The sequence below is a fragment of the Budorcas taxicolor genome, chromosome 6 (assembly GCF_023091745.1).
Source record: "Budorcas taxicolor isolate Tak-1 chromosome 6, Takin1.1, whole genome shotgun sequence".
Classification (NCBI taxonomy): Eukaryota; Metazoa; Chordata; class Mammalia; order Artiodactyla; family Bovidae; genus Budorcas; species Budorcas taxicolor.
The window spans coordinates 86734194-86757156 of NC_068915.1; the positions used below are offsets into that span (position 1 = coordinate 86734194).

A 22963-nucleotide genomic window follows, 5' to 3' on the forward strand; every position below is an offset into this window, starting at 1 on the left:
GGGCATAGCTAAGTAAGTTAGGTACATGTTGCATAAGTTCCTCAAGTAAATAATTACTAACGGCCTCTGCGCTCAGGGAGACATCATAATACTTTTGCTGCTGCTGCTGCTAAGTCACTTCAGTTGTGTCTGACCCTGTGTGACCCCATAGACAGAGTGCTCTAACTTTGGTTTACCAGAAGTCACTGCATACCCTCTGTGTGATGAGTGACACCTACATTTGGGCCTCAGTCCTCATCTCTTGACTCAACTCAGATGCTTTTAACCTCCAGCTACAACCTCTTAGTTCTTTGGACACCCTGCCTTAGGCTGGAAAATGACAAATGGTAGGGTCCTAACCCTGGCAATTGTAGTTCATGTTCTAAGGATCTTGATTTCATAGGGGATTTACGCTTATGATTATAGGCCAAAAGGAAAGAGAAGAAACTAACATTTATTGAACATCTGTGTAGGACGCTTGCTCATGCATTTCCTTGCTTAATCCTTTCTTTTAATTGGAGTATAATTGCTTTACAATACTGTGTTAGTTTTCTGCTGTACGCTTAATCCTTACAGCAATTCTATAGGGGATTACTATTTCATTTTCTAATCTTTTCTTACTCTACCTTTGACTTCTTTCCATCGTTTCAGGCTGATATGATTTATTCCTTGTATTCCTTTTATATTTCTCCTCATGGACCCACTAGGTTTATCTGAGAGAGATGAGGTGTGAGTTAACCACTCTGTACACCTCACCCACCAGCCAGAAAAACCATGGCCGTGGCAGTCCGTGTCACACAGGTCTGTGTCTTGGAGTTGAAGACTCTCAGCCTTGGGATTTCTTAGAACAAGATGACTAGATGAGATTTAGAAGTGAAACAGTATCAACTGGGCATTCAATTCAACTTGAGCTTTCCAATACGAAGGAAATCCTAAGCCCGTGTTAGTTCTGACCAGAATTCCCCAGAGTAACCCTGGGATCGCTTGAGGCCTCAAAGCTATTTCATCATTTAGAACCTAGATGTCACTTTGGCTAAATTGTATAATAAACCTCTCCAAGGCAGAGAAAATGAGTATACGAGCCAGCATACACTGGGAAGGTTGTTGGCTTGGACCTGTTACCAAGTTCAAGTTAATATTGCTTGGTGCGTGACAGACTGATGAATTGAGAGACAAGGAACTGGGGCAAGGGAGAGCAACTTTATTCAGAAAGCCAGCTAACCAAGAAGATGGCAGACTAGTCTTCCAAAAACCATCTTATGTGCTAAGTTACTTCAGTCATGTCTGACTCTTTGCGACCCCATGGACTACAGCCCACCAGGCTCCTCTGTCCATGATATTCTCCAGGCAAGAATACTGGAGTGGGTTGCCTTTTCCTTCTCCCAGGGATCTTCCCAACCCAGGGATGGAACCTGCATCTCTTAAGTCTCTTGCATTGACAGGCAGGTTCTTTACCACTAGCGCCACCTGAAAAGCCTGAGTTAGAATTCAAGCTTCTTTGATACTAAAGAGGGAGAGGATGTGGTGGGTTTTTTGCCCACCAGACCCCGGATGGAATGTGATAATCTTTTGTTCTTACAGCTATCCACGGAGGATCTGGTCATGATGTCCCTGTAAACCTTCAACAAGACAAATGTTGTTTTCTGTTCTGCAAATTTTCTCTCTATATGAATGAAAAGCATTACGTTTCTGAAGGTCCAGCCTGGGAGGCAGAACTTTGCCATTGCTATTACGTATATTTCAGGATATAGGTAGCATTCTTTTACTGTTTGACTAGACAAAAGTGCAGAGCCAGCATGACGAAGCACAAACCACAGAGCAGGAAAGGTTCGAGCTAAAGGAATAGATCCAATATGGAGTCAGATTTGTTCTCCTCTGTTACGCCCTGTGCCTTTGATCTCCTCTGTTACACCCTGTGACTTTTTGCTCTCACGCAAACACTTGGGGCCATGTATGTGATAGGGGCATGATGGGCCCAAAAGTCCTTGTTCCTTTCTTTCCTGGAGGCTGCTTTCTGACTTGAGTATGACCTGTGATCACCGATTGCCCAATGTGTATCAACTAGTTGGATATGTATCAGGAGGAGTTACTGCACGAGGCTTTTCTCCAGGTCACGTTTTGTGAGCCATAAATCAAGAGTGGTTAGGAGGAGTTGTGTTTGTAGCTGGAGGCCCAGATAATGTGTCTGTTGCTCTTTTAAAGTTTTATATATGTATCTATGTCTATATATAATACTAATAAACTATATCTATATCAACATTGATATTGACATCCATATCTATATATTTGTTTGTCTGCAGATGTAGGACTGTGTTAAATGGCTTGCTTTTCTGCACATACTTTTTCCTTCCTTCATAGACATTTTGGATATAAGGCCTTTTGTTGACTAAAGCTATTGATACGAATCTTTGATAATTCCGATAGAGCCTCCAGGAAAAATTTCCCTTGTCATCATTTTAAAAATAATGTAAATATCACTCCATGGAGCATCTTGAAGCTACTTAAAAATGGATTTAGGGACTTCCCTGGCAGTCCAGTGGTTAAGACTGTGTGCTTCCAATGCAGGGGGTTGCAGGTTTGATCTCTGGTCAGGGAACTAAGATCCCATATTTCTTGCGACATGGCCAAAAAGTAAAGAAAAAAAATTGATTTTAAACTCTTCATGATCTCCATGTTTATATTAGAAATTTGACTTAATTAGAACTCCCAAGATTGTCTACTAATCAACAGACAACTTAATCTCAGGTATTTCAAAATAATAAAAGTAGATTTAATTAACACTATCATATGGTGCATAAACATATGTATTAAGATTTTTTATTAAAGTATTATGTGTAAATAATCATGAAATTGAAGTAAACAGAGGACTTCTAATGAGAAACAAGCTCCTTTGTATTATCTTCCCTATTTCCAGACCCTGCCCTTGTAGCAATCACTTTTAATGCTTTTAATTGTTTCTATTTTCTTTCAGCTTTGTCATGGTTATCTTCTTATCTTTATATCATAAGCTTATCTTGCTATTTCTGACTTATCAATCTTAGATATTTCCTATTAATTCCTATTTTTATTTGTTTCAAAAGATCTTGTGCTTCCCAGGTGGTTCAGTAGTAAAGAATCCTCTTGCCAGTGCAGGAGAAGCAAGAGATATGAGTGTGATCCGTGGGTCAGGATGATCCCTTGAAGAAAGGAACGGCAACCCATTCCATAATTCTTGCCTGGAAAGGTCCATGGACAGAGGAGCCTGGCGGGCTAGAGTCCTTGGGTTGCTGAGAGTCAGATACGACTGAGTGACTAAGCAGCAGTTTGTCCGTAAAGGATATTAGTTTCCTGCTCTTCCTTGGCCCTCTCCTCACTTTTACTTCCCGATTTCTGTCGTTGGTACTTCTATTTATTGTCAATATGTGAAGGTCACTCAGGGATGTCCGACTCATTGTGAGTCCATGGACTGTGGCCCTCCAGGCAACTACGTCCATGGGATTTTCCAAACAAGAATACTGGAGTGGGTTGCCATTCCCTTCTCCAGGGGATCTTCCCGACCCAGGGATCAAATTGGGTCTGCTGCATTGCAGGCAGACTCTTTACCATCTGAGCCACCAGGGAAGCCCCTTTATTGTCAATATTGGTTAGATTTACATCCTTGTCTTTATAGATACATTTGTTCTTTTTCTGTCAGTTGATGTTAAAGTCAGAAATTCATAAATATATTTACATTATTATGACAATAGGAATGTACTTTAAAGCTATGCCATGGTTTATAATTACATTTTCTTTCTTGCACAGTTTTTTTTTCTTTCACCTGCAGTTTTAAATTGTATATTTTCAAATTGCCTATTGTTACTGTATCCCCAAGCTCTTTCAATATCTGAAGGGCCCGGATAAACCCTATGGCTGCTTCGTTCTCACTGGGCTCTCCCTCCTTGCTGTCTCCTCTCTTCTCTACTCTCTTTTCCTGCATCTTAAGATACCGCTGCTCCGAGACCTGCTGCACAGCTTCTGTTCTAGCATTTACTCTCATTCCTCTCCTAAATTGGAGACCATCCATCTCTTTTTCTTTGTGTTTTCATTTTGGCAAATCACATTTCAGATAACTTTGTATGAAAGGGCGTATAAAGGTTGACATTTTGTTTGGTTTTCTTTTTTTTTTTTTTCTGATCGAAAGTTTCCTTATTGTTTTTTCACACTTGATTGATAGTTTAGATGAGTATACAGTTGAAGCTTGAAAATAATATTTCTTCCAGAGCTCTGAAAACATAGTTTCATTCTTTTCTTCTGTTTTTGTGTTGCTTAAGAGAATTCCAAGTGCAGTTCTTACTGCTTTTCTCTCTAGATAGAAAATTTTAGGGTATTCGCTTCACTTTCAGTGTTGTGAAGTTTCCTAATGATTTATTTACATACAGTGGTGGATTGTGTGTATGTGGTTTGTTTTGTTTACTTTCTCTAGGGACCTTTGTGATTGAGGAAATGTGTCCTTAATTTAGCTGTAGGATGTTCTCTGTAATAGCATTCTCTTTTTCATTTTCCTTGTTCCGGCTTAGTAGGACTCTTACTATGTCTTTCTAATTGGCCTTCATGGATTGATACTCTGTACTCTCCTATTTTCTGCATCTTTGCCCCCTTGACCATTACTTTTTCAGAAGAGTCACTTGATTTTATTTTCTAACCCATATGCTATGCTAAGTCGCTTCTTGTGTCCGAGTCTCTGTGACCCCATGGACGGTAGCCCACCAGGCTCTTCTGTCCATGGGATTCTCCAGGCAAGAATACTGGAGTAGGTTGCCATGTCCTTCTTCAGGGTATATTCCTGACCCAGGGATCGAACCCACATCTCTTGCATCTCTTGCATTGGTAGGGGGTTCTTTACCACTGTGCCCCCTGGGAAGCCCATATACATTTATTACTATCACATGTGTAGTCTTGAAAATTATTATAACGGTAAAGCATTTTCCTTCTCTATTTTTTATAGCATTCTGTCCACATTTTATGGATACAGTATCTTCTCAAATCTCTTGCAAACTAGTAAGAATCTTTATTTAAGTTTTCTAAATTATAATTCTTTTATTGAAGTTGTGTTTTGGTTGTGTATGTGTTCAGTCTTGTGCTTCCTCTCATATATCTGATAATTCTCAATTGTTCATTTGTATTCAAGTAAGAGGATTTGTATTCAGGTAAATCAATGCTAAAGGAAATCAGTCCTGAATACTCACTGGAAGGACTGATGCTGAAGGTGAAGCTCCGATACTTTGGCCACCTGATGCAAAGAACTGACTCATTAGGAAAGACCCTGATGCTGGGAAAGATTGAAGGCAGGCGGAAAAGGGGATGACAGAAGATGAGATGGTTGGATGGCATCACCGACTCGATGGACATGAGTTTGAGCAAGCTCCAGGAGATGGTGAAGGACAGGGAGGCCTGGCCTGCTGCAGTCCATGGGGTAGCACAGAATCTGAGACGACTGAGCAACTGAACTGAACTGAAAGAGGATTTGTTTTAGAGTGAGTAGGAAATGTTATCCTGTCATCCTGAATTCTAGAAATCAGAAGATTTTGCTATGAGGTACAAACTCCTGCTCTGATTGTCTGGTCTGTTCTAAATCCCACTTCAGCAACTAACCCTGTGGTGTAAATGCCTCAGCTTCTGGGTGTGCACCCACTGGGATGGTAGCAAATTTTGGTGCAGTGACTTTCCATGAACTCATCCCTTTCTGCTTGCATCTTACTTGGGCCTCCGTTGGACTTGGCCTCTTCCATTGTGGAGCTTCTTCAGTGTTTTTCATGGAAGATCTCTTTTTTGACTCCACGACTTTCTGCACATATTTCACACTGTAGTTTCTATGTAGCACAAATAGTATCAAGTTCCAATACTCTTTTTTTCCCCCTCCCTCTTGATCCTCTCTCAGGTTCTAATACACTTACCTATTCTTTTGCTTCTAGAAAGTTTTTGAAGTCTCTTGTCTCTGTTGGTTGTCTATTAATTTTTTTAATTGATGTGATTTTATAATTTTTTTCTTTTTAATCTGTTATTTTAAAACTATCTAGGAAGGGAGAAGGATAAACTCATTTACCAAGTCATATACTAAGTTGAAATTGGTAGCTTTCTTAAATTGTTTTAAATTTAGACACTTCATCAATTCAGAGAACTTCTCCATTAATTAGTGAAATTTTTACTATGTCTTGGATCCAGTGTCAACATACAGATATAAGAGAGTCCAAATTAGGAAATCTGACTCTGTTACGTGTGCTTGGAATACTGTGGCTATGGAGACCTATCGCAGGTTCTCAACCTGTATCTTTCTAACTTACCGTATTACTAAATAGCATAGTCTTGCTGACATTACTGTTCTTTTCTTTTTCTACTTTCATGAGATAAGGTAACAAATTATTTTCTATGCTTCCACCTATATTCTTTGTACAGGGTAACTTTTGGTTCATAGTTTTATGTTTGTGTGTGTGCATGCATACATGTGCAGCTGACACAAAGAATTACAAATACTATATGTAATCACAGGGACCACAGATGCCCTGAAGTCCTTTATGGGGACTTTCCTATTTCAGTAATTCTTTTAGTCCTTGTTTGTTTCTGAATGTTTCCGCAACTGATTAGAGATTTTTCAAATGTCACGTGTGTATTGGGTGTGCACAGAAAGAGAATGAAATGCCTTTAAAAAATTTAACTACCTATTTTAGGTCATAAAGTGAAGTTGCTCAGTCATGTCTGACTCTTTGCAAACTCATGGACTGTAGCCTGCCAGGCTTCTCCGTCCATGGGGTTTTTCAGGCAAGAATACTGGAGTGGGTTGCCATTTCCTTCTTCAGGACATCTTGCCGACCCAGAGATCAAACCCGGGTCTCCTGCACTGCAGGCGGACTCTTTACCTTCTGAGCCACCAGGGAAGCCATTTTAGATCATAATAAATATTTAACTTTTATTTTAGATCATAATAAAAATTAAATATCCAGTGCAATATCATTGGATTGCGAATGGGAGTCACTCTGGTGAGAGCATTTTGCTTTTGCTGGTTGAAATTTAAAAAGACTTAGAAGAAATGAAGGCTGCGTATTCAACATAGAGATGTTGAAGCCCTAACACTGAATCTTGGGAAAAGCCAACAGAGTAGTTCAGAAAATTCAAAAACACAGAAAATAGGGTCAAAGAAGTTGAGGGTGGGTAGATTATCAAGGGGCCTGTAGACAGCAGAGATCTCAAAAGATAGAGATTGGTCTTTAAAACAGAGAATAGTCTTTGTGTTTGCACTGCCTCTGCTTCTGCTTTCTTCCATTTCTCTCTGTAAGGATGTCTTCTCCGTCATCCTTGCCCCACACATTAGGGATGACTCCAGCTTTTGGCTAGAACTTGGCTCACATACTTCCATAGTTATCTGGATCTTTTGATGTCTTCTTCCTTCCTCCAAATTTGCTTTAACTTTCCAAACCAACCTCATTCTGTATCTGTTCCCCAGACTCTTCTCTACCCAAGGCTGTCCTTTCCTTTCAGTGAGGTCCTGACACCTTCCCTTATGTCTCCCCTCATTCTCACCTCATTCTTCCTGCACACAGGATGTCTCTTTCTCACATTTGTTGCTTCTTACCTCTGTTTCTACTGCTGACTGACAGGCGTTTAGCCAGTTTGGCAGTGTCTTTTCATTCCATTAGTTCTGGGCCAGCTACAGACTTCTTCCTTATTTACTCTAAGGCTTTCCAAGTCTGAAGTTTCTTGGAGTCTGCACATTGCATCTCCCTCCATAGGAAATAGACTTTGAACAGTAGTGTTTATAGTAGTAACTCCAAATGGAAGTAAAGTGATACCCAGTTGCTGTTATTCATTCATTCACAAGTATTTATTTAGTGCCACTGGTGCCAAGCTCTGGGGCTGTAGCTGTGAACAAGACAAACCAAAGGCCTTGGCTTTGCGTTCTTGGAGTTTACATGATATTAAATCATGAGCAAACAACAGAAATCCTCTAAATAAAACAAAATAATTAAAAATTATACAAGCAAAAATATCCAAACTGATTTTCTATTAGTTATGAGATTCTTTCAAAGAGCTCTTACTGATAAAGTTTTAAACTTTCTTTAGTCTCATATTTCTATTTTAAATATTTCTGCATTTTTTTTGGAGGTGGGCACTGAGAATGGGTTGGAGGTCTTGACATGCTTTTTTTAAAATTACTTTTGGTGGGGACAGCTCTTGGTGGTCTGTTGCCATGGAAGACTAAGAAACTGATTTGACAGAATTCAAGCTTATCTCAACCATTGCTTCTAGAATGATTTCTCAGTCAAACTTGTTATATCTCAACAGATTTATTATCCCTGTCCTGTTATAGTCCTCTTCTTAGTGGTTGAAATAGGAAGAAATTGCAATTTCTTGAAAGGTGGAAAACCAGTATGGAAATAGTGGAGAATTGGCTGTATGTTCATTGTGGAATCTTACAGATACTTGGTTATGACTGTGAATTCGGACATTCAGAAGTGTGTAGCATTATTGCTTTTATAATTACGTTGCTATTGCTTTTAGTATCCTTTCTCCTTTTTCACAGGGCTGTGGTTTTGGGCTACTATTCAATCACTGTGGCAAGCAGAGTAGCTGAGTTGAATATTTTTCTCCTTTACTTTATGAAAATGAAAAAGTAAAGAAATGCAGACTCCATTTGTGAAAACAAGAACATTTTTGGCTTAAACCTCCTTGGTGATTTTATATTGCACATAATTGCCATAGAAATAGGATATATCTTTTGTGGTTGTACATTATATTTTCTCTTCATTAGAAACGATGACGTTTATATGTTTATTTATGTAAATAACAGAGAGAGACCAATCCCACCCCCCCACACACACCCCTGAATTGTTATTAAGAGATCTGGATTTAAATTGACACTTGCTGTGTGAACATGAACTTGAAGTTCATTTTGTTTATGTGTAAGTGGTAGTAATGATACTGATCTCAGAGTGTTTATCTGAGGATTAAGTAAGATAATGTAAATTAAACTACTTAGTGCTCAGAAAGATTTGTTGACCCTTAATCTTAGATATACACATCTTAAAGTAGATTTGTTATGTCAACATAGGGGGAAAAAGTATCAGTGAGTCAGTGAGGTGTACAGAGAATATATCCTGTAGTCTCATGAAGGTATGAGATGGGGAGGTCAGTTTATGTGTCATTGCATCACATACATATTTACATTTTTACTTAACATGTACACATATAAGTATCATCATTTTTCTGTGCTGTACATTCTCCTACCTCTTTTTATAGTATCGAACAGGTACAGTTGCAAAGGACTTTATGAATTGCTACATGTGTGCTAAAGAATAACAATGTTTTTCCAACTTTGTACAGAATGTAATTAATTTTTATAGAAGACAGTATGTACCTGCCAAGTGGGTACTTTGAAAATGAAATTGTTTTCAATTGTGTGAAACTGCTTGAAAATGTGCTCCTCCAAGCTTTCTTTTTCTTATGGCCAAAATACAGTGATATGGAAAGTATTATGATTATTCACTCAAGGCTGGTTCTTCTTTTTCTGTTGTAAAAATTAGATTTGAAAAAACAAAATTGCTTTAGACCAAGAGCAGGTATAAAACATTCATGTGCCCTGTGTATTAGAAAGAAAAGGCCTACTAGTGGTTGTTATTGTTTAGTTGCTAAGTTGTGTTCAACTCTTTGCAATCCCGTGGACTGCGGCACACCAGCCTCCTCTGTCCTCCACTATTTGGCTCAAATTCATGTCTGTTGAGTCGGTGATACTATCCAACCGCTGCATTCTCTGCTGCTCTGAGTAAATGAATCTTTACCTGCGCAAGAAGTAGCATACTTTGGGGTACATTTCTATTTCACCTTTTTGGTTCACAATGACATTTGTTTCTGCTACCCCCACTCGCTCAATATTGCCGTATCTTGAGTTTACATTATAGGCCAAAACTCTAGAAAACACTGACTTAGCCTGACAGTGTGTCTTATTGACTATTGGGTACAAATTATCCATGATAGAACATTGTTAGGGACTCTTTGTGTAAGTTTCCCAGGTTTGCTAAAGTGCCACACGGAAATTTCTGATTCCCAGGTATAATCTGGTTTGTAATCTCTTGTCCTTGCCTTCTTTGATTTGGGTGATGTGTTTCTGGAAAAGGCTGATTAAATAGTGAATTCTGATAACAAAGTTATTCGTTGAATGTGTGCGTGCTCAAGTCACTTCAGTCATGTCTGATTCTTTGTGACCCCATGGACTGCAGCATGCTAGGCCTCCCTGTACCTCACCATCTCCCAAAGTTTGCCCAAGTTCATGCCCATTGCATCGGTGATGTGATTCAGCCTTCTCATCCTCCTCTATGATATCCTTCTCCGTGAGATCTTCGCAAATCAGGGATTGAACCCAGGTCTCCTGCACTGCAGGCAGATTCTTTACCATCTGAGCTCCCAGGGAAGCCTATTGATTGTGCAGGTGAAGATTTAGAGGAAAGGCTGTGTACAATCCTTTTTGTGTGTTTATGTGGCAAAGAAGCTAACTCCATGATTTGCTTGAGATGGGACGGTTTTGAGCAGTGGCTTGGAGGAGGACAAGGTTATCAGATCTGCCTCTTTTGCTACTTCAATTTATGTTTCATGCAGTTCAGTTCCAACTAGAACACACCCTGTGGTTAAGAAACTGGTTTATTTAGAGTAGTGGTTCTCCAGCTTTCACTTGCTTCAAAATCATTTCAAAGGTTTGGTAAAACCCATCTTGCTTGGCCCCATACCCAGCATTTGATATAATTGGTCTGGGGTGAGTCACAAGAATTTGCATTTCTAATACGTGCTCAGGTGATGCTGCTACTGCTGGTCTGGGGACCATACTTTGGGAACTACTGAGTTGGAACCTTAGGAAGCCTTTGTCTTTAGTTCAGGGTGTTGTAAAGGGTAGAGGTGGAGAGTTTACTAGGGAGGGAGGTGGGAAAGGTGCAAGAATGCTGATCACCTTGCTTAAGGTTTACCTAGAAGTGTTGACTTCTGAATTCTTTCAGTATATTACAAAGTTAAACATCAGTGAAACTGTTAATAATACTTTTATTAATGAGAATCAGATAAAGTTGGGAGGGACAATGGATGTGATTGTTTCTAACACTGGCCTCTTTTTCCCCATCTGGTTCCTGCATCTCCCTTGTTCCTATGCTTTTTCTATGTACGCCCCCCCCCCCCCCACCCGATATAATACAAATACAGATAGCTATCCTGTAACTGTCTCTCAGAAACAAGAGAAATGCGGCAGTATATGAGCTTTCTTGGAAAAGTTGTAACGTCAGTCAGGATTACCATTATAATGGAAACCTTACTTGTCTGCTTCCGATTTTGCCATCTGTGGGGTCACCCAGAGTCGGACACAACTGAAGTGACTTAGCAGCAGCAGCAGCGGCAGGACAGTGCTTGGGTGAAATGTACCTTTGCAGTATTTATGAAGAATTTCCAGTGTAAATGAGTTTAGAATTTTGCCTAGAAAATTTAAATTACTTAGTGAAAAATTGCTTTCAAATTTATTCAATATTCATGCTTATATACAGTTGATTTAATAATTAGAAATCAGTATACCTATTTATTTACATAAGCTGCTTTTAACAGGATTGCTAAGGCTTCATTGCTTTAACAATATATAATTCAGTAATGTAAGTTAAGTCAGATAGAGAAGGAGAAATATCATATGACATCCCTTATGCTGCTGCTGCTAAGTCGCTTCAGTCGTGTCTGACTCTGTGCGACCCCAGAGATGGCAGCCCATCAGGCTCCCCTGTCCCTGGGATTCTCCAGGCAAGAACACTGGAATGGGTTGCCATTTCCGTCTCCAGTGCATGAAAGTGAAAAGTGAAAGTGAAGTCTCTCAGTAGTGTCTGACTCTTCATAACCCCATGGACTGCAGCCTACCAGGCTCCTCCGTCCATGGGATTTTCCAGGCAAGAGTACTGGAGTGGGGTGCCATTGCCTTCTCCCTTATATGTGGAGTCTAAAATGAAATGATACAAATGAACTTACTTAAAAAACAGAAAGAGACTCACAAACTTAGGAAATGAACTTGTGGTTGCCAAGTGGGGAGGGATAGTTAGGGAGTTTGGGAGGGTCATGTACACACTGCTATATTTTAAATGGATAACCAACAGGGACCTATTGTATAGCACATGGAACTCTGCTCAGTGTTATGTGCCAGCCTGGATGGGAGAGGGGTTTGAGGGGAGAATGGATGTGTGTATATGTGTGGCTGAGTCCCTTTGCTGTTCACCTGAAACTACCACAATATTGTTAATTGGCTATATTCCAATACAAAATAAAAAGTTTAAAGTTCAGGGGAAAAAAGAATAAATAGTTCAGTTTTTTTTTTTTTTCTTTTTTTGCTTATGTAGGTAGAATCTTCACCCATTTAGTAGAAAAAAAAAAAAACAAAACTGGTTTTGTTTTTTAATGTAAAGTACAAAATTGTATGTACACATCAATTCCTGTTAGTTTCTAGCCCAGCATTATTTGGGGGCATTCATGTTTGTGCCTGGTGTCTTTTGTATTAAATGGACCCCAGAAACCTTGTATGCGGTTCAGAGAAGAAAATGTGGCTTTCAAAGAGATTCTTTTAATTGTGCTCATAAAGCAGTTTTTCAGATGTTACTTTCCTTTGAAAAATGCCCTATGCTTAAATTTTCCTAGAATAAAGCATCCTACCAGGTAAAGGATTTAAGAGATCTAGGCCATGCTTACTCAATGAAATGCAGCAGAGTGGAAAATAATTCTGGTTTTGCCAGCTCAAGAAAATTGATCTAGTAGTTAAAGACAATTATATTATTTAAAGAGTAGCTGTTATATAGACATTAAATTATTAGGAGTAGATTTTAATCTTTGGTAAAATTTTGTGTGATGTTTTGGCCTGAAGAAATGGAAGTCTGTGATTTGAAGAATTACATGGAAGCAAGCATGAAGCTGTGTTCGAACTTGGGTGCTTGTTTTTCAACCCTTGTCCTTTTAGTGTGAAGACCAGACTGAGTCAGATCGCTGAGAATTAAATGGGGAATACATTACTCAGCACCTTGCAGGGGTGGGTCAAACACCCTGCCTTTGAAAAGTTATTCTTTTGCTTAGTAAGCCGAGAAATTTCAAGTTCACCTGCAAAATGAAAGCTCAGTATTTTGTTGATTAACCAGTTTATTTGAAAATGGTCTCTCATCTCGATGTGCCCCCGTCTGTTCTTGTGTGATTGCATCTGAAGTGACTGGCTGATTTGCCGGTGGATTTTATCTACAGTACCTATACTGTTGGGGAGCTTGTTGCCCATGGAGAGTTCCTGATAAAATCTGTCCCTTGACTTGAATGAGAAGTTTGGCATATTAGGGAGGAAGATGGGATCTGCTTATTTTAATCTGGTAAATGGGAATGCAGGAAGTAAGGGGAGCAGTGATAACACTGAGGAAGAGTATAGGGGTCCTGGCTCAGATGCCCACTAAGGAGAAATATTCCTGATAAAATGTTAGCCAGAGAATGGAATACAGATGGTTTGGGGGGTTGATCAGAGCAGGTGGCGCCTAGAAAGGACTGCAGAGGCTGACGGAGAGGAGGTCCAGGCCTTTTGTCCTGGGGCCAGCTTTGCTGAAATGAGGAAGGAGCCCACATCTATAGCAAAGAAACAGATAGATTAGGATGTAAAGGGCAAGCCAAAACCAGGAGTAAATTTATTTTTACGTATATAAGTTTTACACCTTTCTTTCAAAGCTGAATTTGTCTGGAAATAAAGCTGAGAAAGAAGACTTAAACAAGGTCTTTGAGATATTTTTTGTTTAACCATGTTAGTTCTCTCACCATACTTTCCAACTCCGGAAAACTTCGGGAGAGTCCTAACACAGCTCAGGCACCATCACCATTCCCATCATCATCTACTAGCATTCATGAAGTGGACAACCAGAAGCTTTGTGTTTTTGACAAGAAGTCTTTAATTACGGTCCCCTTCTGTTTTTACAGGTAGCCCAGCCATGACCCACAGGAATCTGACTTCTTCCAGCCTGAATGACATTTCTGATAAACCAGAGAAGGACCAGGTAAGCCAGGAATTCTTGCTTCTTTAAAGTGTAAGACTAAATGTATATCTAGAAGATGCTGGGAAGAGATGAGAAATGGTGGTTTCCTAACTTCAAATGAACCAATATGTGATGATGGCTTTTTTTTCCCCTCCCTCACTTCCTTGGAAAGAAGAGGAAGCAGTTTGTGAAGGGATTTGAAATCCAGAAGATAAAAGTTAGCTTAGTCCAGAGGTCTTCACTCGGGCAGTTTAAATATTGAAACTATAGTTCTCTCAGCTTTAAGATAGTAATAATAACTCCTACCTCAGGTTTATTATAGTGCTTAAATAAGGTAATTTATGAAAAAAGTGCTCTGGTGAACTGTCAAGGGCTAGGGAATGCTGTCTGTTGTGAACTTTGGGGGGATACTTCAGGCAAAGGTAATGATAGTCTTGTTAGCTGTCTATTTGCTTATTAAAATAAATGGTAAGTACCCCATTTGAAATGAGAAGCAATTACATTTTGAACCTCAATTTGTTTTCTTTTAAAAAGAATATAATAGAAACTGGATCATTTTCCTAGTTGAGTGAGTATCTAGACTTGAACTAGTTAAAAATATGACTAGGTATAATTTTGTACTTTGTTGCTGTTCAGTCGCTCAGTGGTGTGCAGCTCTTTGCGACCCCATGAACTGCAGGACGCCAGGCTTCTCTGTCCTTCACCATCTTCCAGAGCTTGCTCAAACTCTTGTCCATCGAGTCAGTGATAGCATCCAACCATCTCATCCTCTGTCATTCCCTTCTTCTTCTGCCTTCAATCTTTCCCAGCATCAGGGTCTTTTCAGATGAGTCAGTTCTTCACATCAGGTGGCCAAAGTATTGGAGCAACAACTTCAGCATCAGTCCTTCCAATGAACATTCAGGACTGATTTCCTTTATGATTGACTGGTTTGATCTTGTTATCCAAAGGACTCTCAAGAGGCTTCTCCAGCACCACAGTTGGAAGGCATCAATTCTTCGGCACTTTTGTACTTTGCATTAAAGAATAAAACGAGTAATTTGAGCTAATGGGTTGAAAATCCTACTTGAATAAATAAATAAACCCCAATTATATATTCCTAAGGCAATGACACCTTATTTATAACTGTGTTTCTCTTTAGACAGAGGTTTTCAGACCTTAGTGAATTCCCAAAAGTACTGGAAAGGTAAAATTATGTTCTTTCTTGTAAAGTGACTTTGGTTTCTTTATTCTCCTTGTAACCAGCTTTGGAATAACCCTGTCCCCATTTTCTCCTAACCCAATACACTTTTCATATTATTGTTCTTATCTTTCCCCTCAGGTCAAAAGCTTCTACTGGCTTTTATCAAGTTCAGTTCAGAATATGCTAACTTTGAAGATTCTCTGAAATGTGGTGTAGTCTTTCTCATTTTAACTTACCTGTGTTTCCCAGAAGAGGGACTCTGCTTTGGTTAGGCTTAATTACTGCCCCCCACCCCCACCCCCCACCCTGCTCCAGCATTGAGATTAATTCTTGACTTCTAAAGTTGCTGCCTACTCTTAAATGCTAGTCTGGATAGCACTCCTCCCTACCATTGGCCTACCTCTTGAAATACTGTAGTGGATGGTCGTCTAAATATTGAATGCATTGGTAGAATCATAACAGTACTGAAAGGGAAAACGCAGTCTGGACTTGTTGAGAATTTTATGCAAAACTATTTTGTACGTTTTGGCTCCATAGATTGACAAAGCAGCATTCTAATTATGAGATTTATTGGAGCCTTGATACAGGATAAGGAAGTTAGGAATATCTGGGTTGACAATTTCTCAGGAAGACTTCTTTTATTGGTGACAGTTCTTCTTTTGTCAGGCATTTGTCAATAGCTGCTGGTAAATGTTGAGAGAAATTTCCTTACCTTCTTGGTTGTCTTCATATCTGAGCATATACAAAAGAAATTTGATGGTGTCAGATGTGTATTACGTAAGATTTTGATTCCCATGTTAGAAGAAATAGGTTGGAACATTATGATTTGGGGTGTTGATTTAACTAAATAAAGCGTGGGTCGTCCTTAAAACCAGAATCTCTGATGCCTATCTCCAATGTCTCCTATTCACCCAGGTTCATATGATGTTGAAACCAGGAAGATTTAATTCAGGAATTTTGTTCTTTTTGTTTTCAAAGCTAGAAAATGCAGGTGATGAGGATATCATTATAAGAGCAACTGTCCATCTTCATTTATCTAATACAATAGCCATTGTTCATTCAATGAACCCTTCATCCCCTCATAGAGAAAGAAACTTCATCCTTGTTTCCCACCAAAGAGTTTGAAGAGGTGCTTTGTAACTGACCCATGATCTCCTCTATAATCAAAACTAGAGTACAAATGCAAACTAATATTTCCAGTTTATATACCTACAGTCTGATTAACTTCAAATACAAAAGCTCCTGGATCATTTTCTGGTGAGAAGAGGAAAATAGGCTTGCTAAGAAGATGAAACCCTGGCACACACACACTCAAAACCCCGCAATAAACTCGGGCTTTTTATTTTTTAGCCTGCTTTTTCTCTATTTGGGTAGGAAAAAAGGTTGCCAGGCTCAAATTTGTTTTGAAAAAGCTTTTATAATTAATTAGCCAATGTCCTGGAAATGATCTTGGCAGTAAAGTCAAACTTGTTCGGTATGCTTTTCCAAGTTGGCCCAAAAAACTTCCATCCAACTGGAACTGAAGTTTTCTGATGGACTGATTATTCTGCCTGGATACAATCTGAATGAATAGTTGCGATGGTGCCTCACAGCTTCCTGGAGCTATATAACTTCCCAGTAGTGCAAGGAGTGAATTTAATGTTCAGAGATACGAAGAGGAGCAGAATTTCTCTTTCTGACAGCGACATAGTGACAAAATTTGAGGGCATATTTTTTATGAGATTCTGTTTGGGGAGAACAGAAGAAACAGATCTGTGGACTGCACTTTTTCTGTTTGGCTCTGCCAAGCCTAGTTCTTACGATTTCAGTAGCGGCTGCTTTATTGAGAAATAGCTCACAATAGTTAACAGCAGAAGAAAGAGCATCGCCAAAATTTAGATGATGCAATGCTTCAATAGTATTCCAACTTGGATGTTATATTTATTAGGCAAAAAAAGGGAAAACACCTGGGGAGAAGTAGATTTTTAAAAAATACATCTGGAGCTCATTGACTTGTAAATGTACATAAATAATCTCTATTTTGTTGCTGTGGAGGATTTTTTTCTTCATCATCCAGTTATCTTCCCCAATTACCTTAGACTGATTTGTTTTTCTATTACCTTTTATTTCTTTTCTGTTTTTGAAAAAAAAATTTATAACTTCTGTGGGTGCTTATCAAATCCAATGGGTTAGCTATAATTTTCATGTGAGTATGGAATCATCTGTGAGAATAAGAAAATTCCTTCTTACTATTTTACCTTGTAGCTTTAACTCTCTGGAGAAAATACTGTGGTCAGTGGTACAATGACTTTTTAATTTATTTTTATTTTTTATTTACTTTTGTGTTTTTTAGATTTTTTTTTTTTTTTGCTGTGGATCTTTTCTAAGTGCTTATTGAATTTGTTAACACTATTGCTTCTGTTGTTTATATTTTGGCATTTTGACTGTGAGGCGTGTGGGTTCTTAGCTCCTCAACCATAGATCAGACCTGTACCCCCTGAAGTGAAAGTGCAGAATCTTAACCACTGGACTGCCAGTGAAGTCTCTCTACGATGACTGTTTTAAAAGGGATTTTTTTTTTCATGTTTAGCAGTAATGCAATAACATCTCACAATTACATAAATGTTAAGTGAAATCACAGTCTGTAGACTGCAGTGAAAGCAGTCGATAAATTTCTTGCAGACGCTTGAGAGAGACACTTCTGCACACATATCCTTGTAACTTCTTAACTAGTCATCACTTCCTTGATACTGGTTACTTAGCCAGCTTACCTGAGAACTTATCCATAGGTTTCCTGGTGGAACTGGGCCTAACGTTAATTTCTAAAGGGTACTGCAATCAGTTTTTGCATTATCTTTAAGTACACTGTTGTCCTTAATATACTTTGTGATATCTATTTTTGAAATCCTTATCTGTGTAGAGATAGACCTAAATTAAATTTTTTTGTCAGGGAGTAAGAGGATGAAATCAGTAAACCATGTAGAACTTCAGAACTGCTCAGCCATGACTGTCTTAAAATGGAATCTAGAAAGATACATCTTGTGATTGGACATCCCCCTAATCCTTTCTTACACATGTGGAATATAGGAGTGAGTCACCCTGGTGGCTCAGATGGTAAAGAGTCCACCTGCAATGCAGGAGACTTGGGTTTAATCCTGGGGTCAGGAAGATCCCCTGAAGAAGGGAATGGCTACCCACTCCAGTCTCCTTGCCTGGAGAATTGCATGGACAGAGGAGCCTGGCAGGCTACAGTTCATGGTGTCTCAAAGGGTCTGACATGACTGAGCAACTGACACTTTAACTTTCACCTAAATTCAGCTAAGATGATACTTTCGTTATTTTGATTTCCATCCTGAGGCTCACATACAGCTTCCCTTAGCATTCATAGCTATTTCGTATTCATAGTGATGGAAAAGTACAATAGCACCTGCTTTTCTTTATTCACCACTCAGACAGAAGCCCCTCTGTTTCACACAGAGCACGGGTGGTCTTGCTCTACTCCTCAGAGAAGACACAGCGGTGGGCAAGGGCTTGTATTTGCTCACGTTATGATACTGTCTTTTGCATGTGTTCAGAGACGGTGAGACACTGCTGGGAAAGCTCCAGATGGAATCACATCTGTGAAAACCCGAGGAGAAAGGCCGGTTGTGAGGAGGTGGTTACAGTCATTAGATGTGCTTAGTTACTGTGGTGGTAGTAACTGCAGAGAGGGTCTCTGTGGCTGCAAGTTTCCTTTGACCAGGAGTCCTTGATGAGAACTGGCAGCACCACGGCAGTGGTTATATTTGGAGCCCCTTTCCCAGGGGTTTAGCTTGTCACTGAGATAATGAACAAAACTGATGTTTGTCATTCTCTTTTCCTTCTCTACAAGAAATTTAACCTTCTCTAGCCTCCTCCTTCCCCCTTGTGTTCTCTCCCATATTCTGAAAGATTTAACAACTAATTGTTATTAGTAGAGTTTGAGAAGCACAGATATTCCTACTGATTTTAAAAACCTGTGTCCCAATTGAAACTGACAGTTGAATTTCTCCATTTTCATACTGTTGTGTTTCCTGTGAAAGCCATTTATCTAGGTCAGAAAGCTAGCCTTCCTTTTAAAACAGGTTTTGTGTCAGCTTGAAAGTGAAGTAGATAAACTTGTCTCAAGTAATCTAAGCTCTATGTTGTGTTTTCAGGTGAGAAAAGGAGAAGTCTTTTGTAAAATTTAGAACCATGTAAAATTTAAAGCCAGCTGCAGCAAATTTGAACTTCTTCAGTTCAGTTCAGTTCAGTCACTCAGTCGTGTCTGACTCTTTGAGACCCCATGAATCACAGCATGCCAGGCCTCCCTGTCCATCACCAACTCCCGGAGGTCACTCAAACTCACGTCCATCGAGTCAGTGATGCCATCCAGCCATCTCATCCTCTGTCGTCCCCTTCTCCTCCTGCCCCCAATCCCTCCCAGCATCACGGTCTTTTCCAATGAGTCAGCTCTTCGCAGGAGGTAGCCAAAGTTTTGGAGTTTCAGCTTTAGCATCATTCCTTCCAAAGAACACCCAGGGCTGATCTCCTTTAGAATGGACTGGTTGGATCTCCTTGCAGTCCAAGGGACTCTCAAGGGTCTTCTCCAACACCGCAGTTCAAAAACATCAATTCTTTGGCTCTCAGCCTTCTTCACAGTCCAACTCTCACATCCATACATGACTACTGGATAAACCATAGCCTTGACTAGACAGATCTTTGTTGGCAAAGTAATGTCTCTGCTTTTGAATATGCTATCTAGGTTGGTCATAACTTTTCTTCCAAGGAGTAAGCGTCTTTTAATTTCATGGCTGCAGTCACCATCTGCAGTGATTTTGGAGCCCCCCAAAATAATCACCCCATAATTGTAGGCTGCTGAACTCACTGATCCATGTAAAGAGTATATTCTGTGCTAGCAAGTGTTCTTGGTGGTAGGGTTCCAGAGGTAAATGAGACAGACAGATCTTTTGACACGTGGAACTTCTGTGCTTCAAGGGACAGATAGACAATAAATAACAATCATAAGTAAATAAACAAGTAGGATAATGTTATGCAATGCTAAGTGTTATCTATAGTAGGATAATGTGGAGAGGTACAGCAAAGCTGGTTTAAGTAGGAGGGTTACCCAGAGAAGAGAAGTTCTGGGCGAAGAGGTTTCTAGGCTGAATGAAAAGCAAGAGGAAAGCCTTGAGGCAGGAACGAGTGCGCTGTATTCAAGACAGAGGAAGAAGAAAAATTCCAGAGTGACTGGAGCAAAGGAAGCAGGTATGCAGAGGTAGATGAGGCCAGGGAAGGATACAGGGGGACCTTTTAATTGTATTCTAAGTACCAAGAGACACTATTGTAGGAATTTTACCTAGAGAGTGGTGTGTTCTGATTTACTCTGAAAAAAGATCACTGAGAATAGCGTGTGATGGGATGGAAGAATCTGCTAATGTTCTGGATCATCTGGTGTTGTTCCTATAATTAAACACTGGATGAACACCGCAGTGCAGTAAACAGCTCAACAGACAAGAGCCAGTTTCTTAATGGGTTTGCCGTAGGTGTCAAGACCTTATTCCTATCAACAAGGCAAGTTCTTCTGTACCATGAAAGTATTATAAGGGAGAAAGTGAGTTTTCTAGTTAGCATATTTCCCATGCACTATTAATTAGTTTTATTATTAGTCACTATTAATAAAAATTAAAATGTTTTAATGCACTAGAAGTGAGCATAGGCCACCAAGAGTAGTGAGACTGAGCTTATGAGTGATTGTATCTGTTTACGTGCTGTTTTTGATATTGTCTGGTAATGACTCATGACACCTTCACCAGAGGTCTCTCTAAGAATTTAATGGTGATAAGCAACTAATTCCTTATTGTTCTGAAAGAGGCATCAGGATGTGTGATTGAAGGACAGAGTGGCATAAGGGGTTCCTGAGCCTTGATCTCATCTGTACCTGTGAAGTGAGTGAGTGTTAGTCGTGCATCTGACTGTTTGTGACTCTTCGGGACCCTATGGACTGTAGTCTGCCAGGCTTTTCTGTCCATGGGATTCTCCAGGAAAGAGTATTGGAGTGGATAGCCATTTCCTTCTCCAGGGGCTCTTCCTGACCCTTCCCGATCAAGGGTTTCCTGCATTGCAGGCAGATTCTTTACTGTCTGAGCCACAGGTACCCATGAAAGAACTAAGAACTCCAGGAGCACCACAGGGCAATCCCGTGTTCACCACTGAACAAACGGCATTGCCGGGTTTATATGCCTTAAATGGTTATCTGGCATGTTTTTTTTATTTGATGTCCCTTTTTTTCTCTTTTCAGTATGTAGCAGTTTGCTGTATCCCAATGCAAAGAATATACTTAGAATAGATTGTAGAGAGTAGTGGAATGCCATCAAGAATTACCTTTGATGGATGTCTGCTCTTATGTCACATATTACCTACCTCTGATCAGACGTCATTAAAAAAAAAAACCCCAAAACAAAAACCACCTTTTTTCCCCCTTGGAAGTGGGAAACCAGAAAGCAACAGTCCCTTTTGGTAAACACCCTAAGGGCATGTTTAAAAAACTTTCTAATAAGTGTAACTATAAACATTGACTTATTCTTTACCTGCTGTAGTAACATTTTATTATCTATGCTATGCTATGCTAAGTCACTTCAGTCATGTCCGACTCTGTGCGACCCCATAGACGGCAGCCCACCAGGCTCCCCCGTCCCTAGGATTCTCCAGGCAAGAACACTGGAGTGGGTTGCCATTTCCTTCTCCAGTGCAGGAAAGTGAAAAGTGAAAGTGAAGTTGTTCAGTCGTGTCCGACCCTCAGCGACCCCATGGACTGCAGCCTACCAGGGTCCTCTGTCCATGGGATTAATAGTGTTTTTTAAACTTTAGTTTTTTTCTGATTCATATTTATACAAAATTGCTATAAAAATTCAAGCAGAACAAAATGAATAAAATAGAAAATGAAAGTTCACAAATTCTCACCCTCAAAATAACCACTATTAGCAGGTTGATATAGTCTTCTAGACTTTTTCTAGTCATAAAAATATATATGCTTACCTATATAAATTACAAATGAGATCATACTGTTCTGGAACTGGATTTTTTAGAAACCTAACAATACCACAGACATCTACCTTGTTTTCCTTAAAGGATACATAGTGCACATGTTTCATTTAAGTAATCTGTTAATAGATATTTACTTATTTCTTTGCAATTACAAGCAGGCCTTTAAGAAATGTCCTCATTGTAACTGAGTTTTTTTGGGGTTTTTTTTTGTATGTTCTTTCATGAGTCCTTCTGAAGGAGAAATTTTTGTAAGTGGAATTGCTGGATCACCTTGTATTGCCAATTACCTTCTCAAAAGATTATGTCAGTTTTGTCCTAGGTGTTTTAAACACTTGAATAAATCTTCTTCTCTGCTGGAATACTGTTTGCCAGTCACATTTGAGTTTCTCTTTTGTGATTCACTCCACTAAAAGCTTAGCGACTGAATTCAAGTGAAAAGTATCCCAGTTACTAGCATCTGCCTCCTAGTTCACTTTGGGGACTTTTTTTCTAGAAGCTGAAAATATCAAGGCTAAAACTGGGTTTATTTTCCTGATCTAATTGGATCTCTGGGCTGGCTAATCTGCCTTGTATTTTGAGGTAAAGAGTTGAGAAATACAGTGGTCGTAGACTTGGCTGCCTTTGTGTTTCTGATTGCTTCTCCTTAAGGCGAAGCTATTCTCAGTTCTGAGAGACACCCTGTGACTTTGCGAGAATTTCCTTGGCAACCAAAAATGGCTTCCTCTTAAGAGCCCTTCTTGGTGGTCAGCGTTTGGAACAAAAAGGA

At 39.5% G+C, this 22963-nt stretch overlaps 1 protein-coding gene across 1 annotated transcript in view; it reads left to right on the plus strand.

Moving 5' to 3' along the window:
* Positions 1-22963, plus strand: part of SLC4A4 (solute carrier family 4 member 4) — a 309697-nt gene that overhangs the window by 149107 nt on the left and 137627 nt on the right. The window contains exon 7 of the mRNA XM_052642087.1: positions 13936-14012. Coding sequence (XP_052498047.1) covers positions 13936-14012 — 77 coding nt within the window. The remainder of the gene's footprint in view (positions 1-13935; positions 14013-22963) is intronic.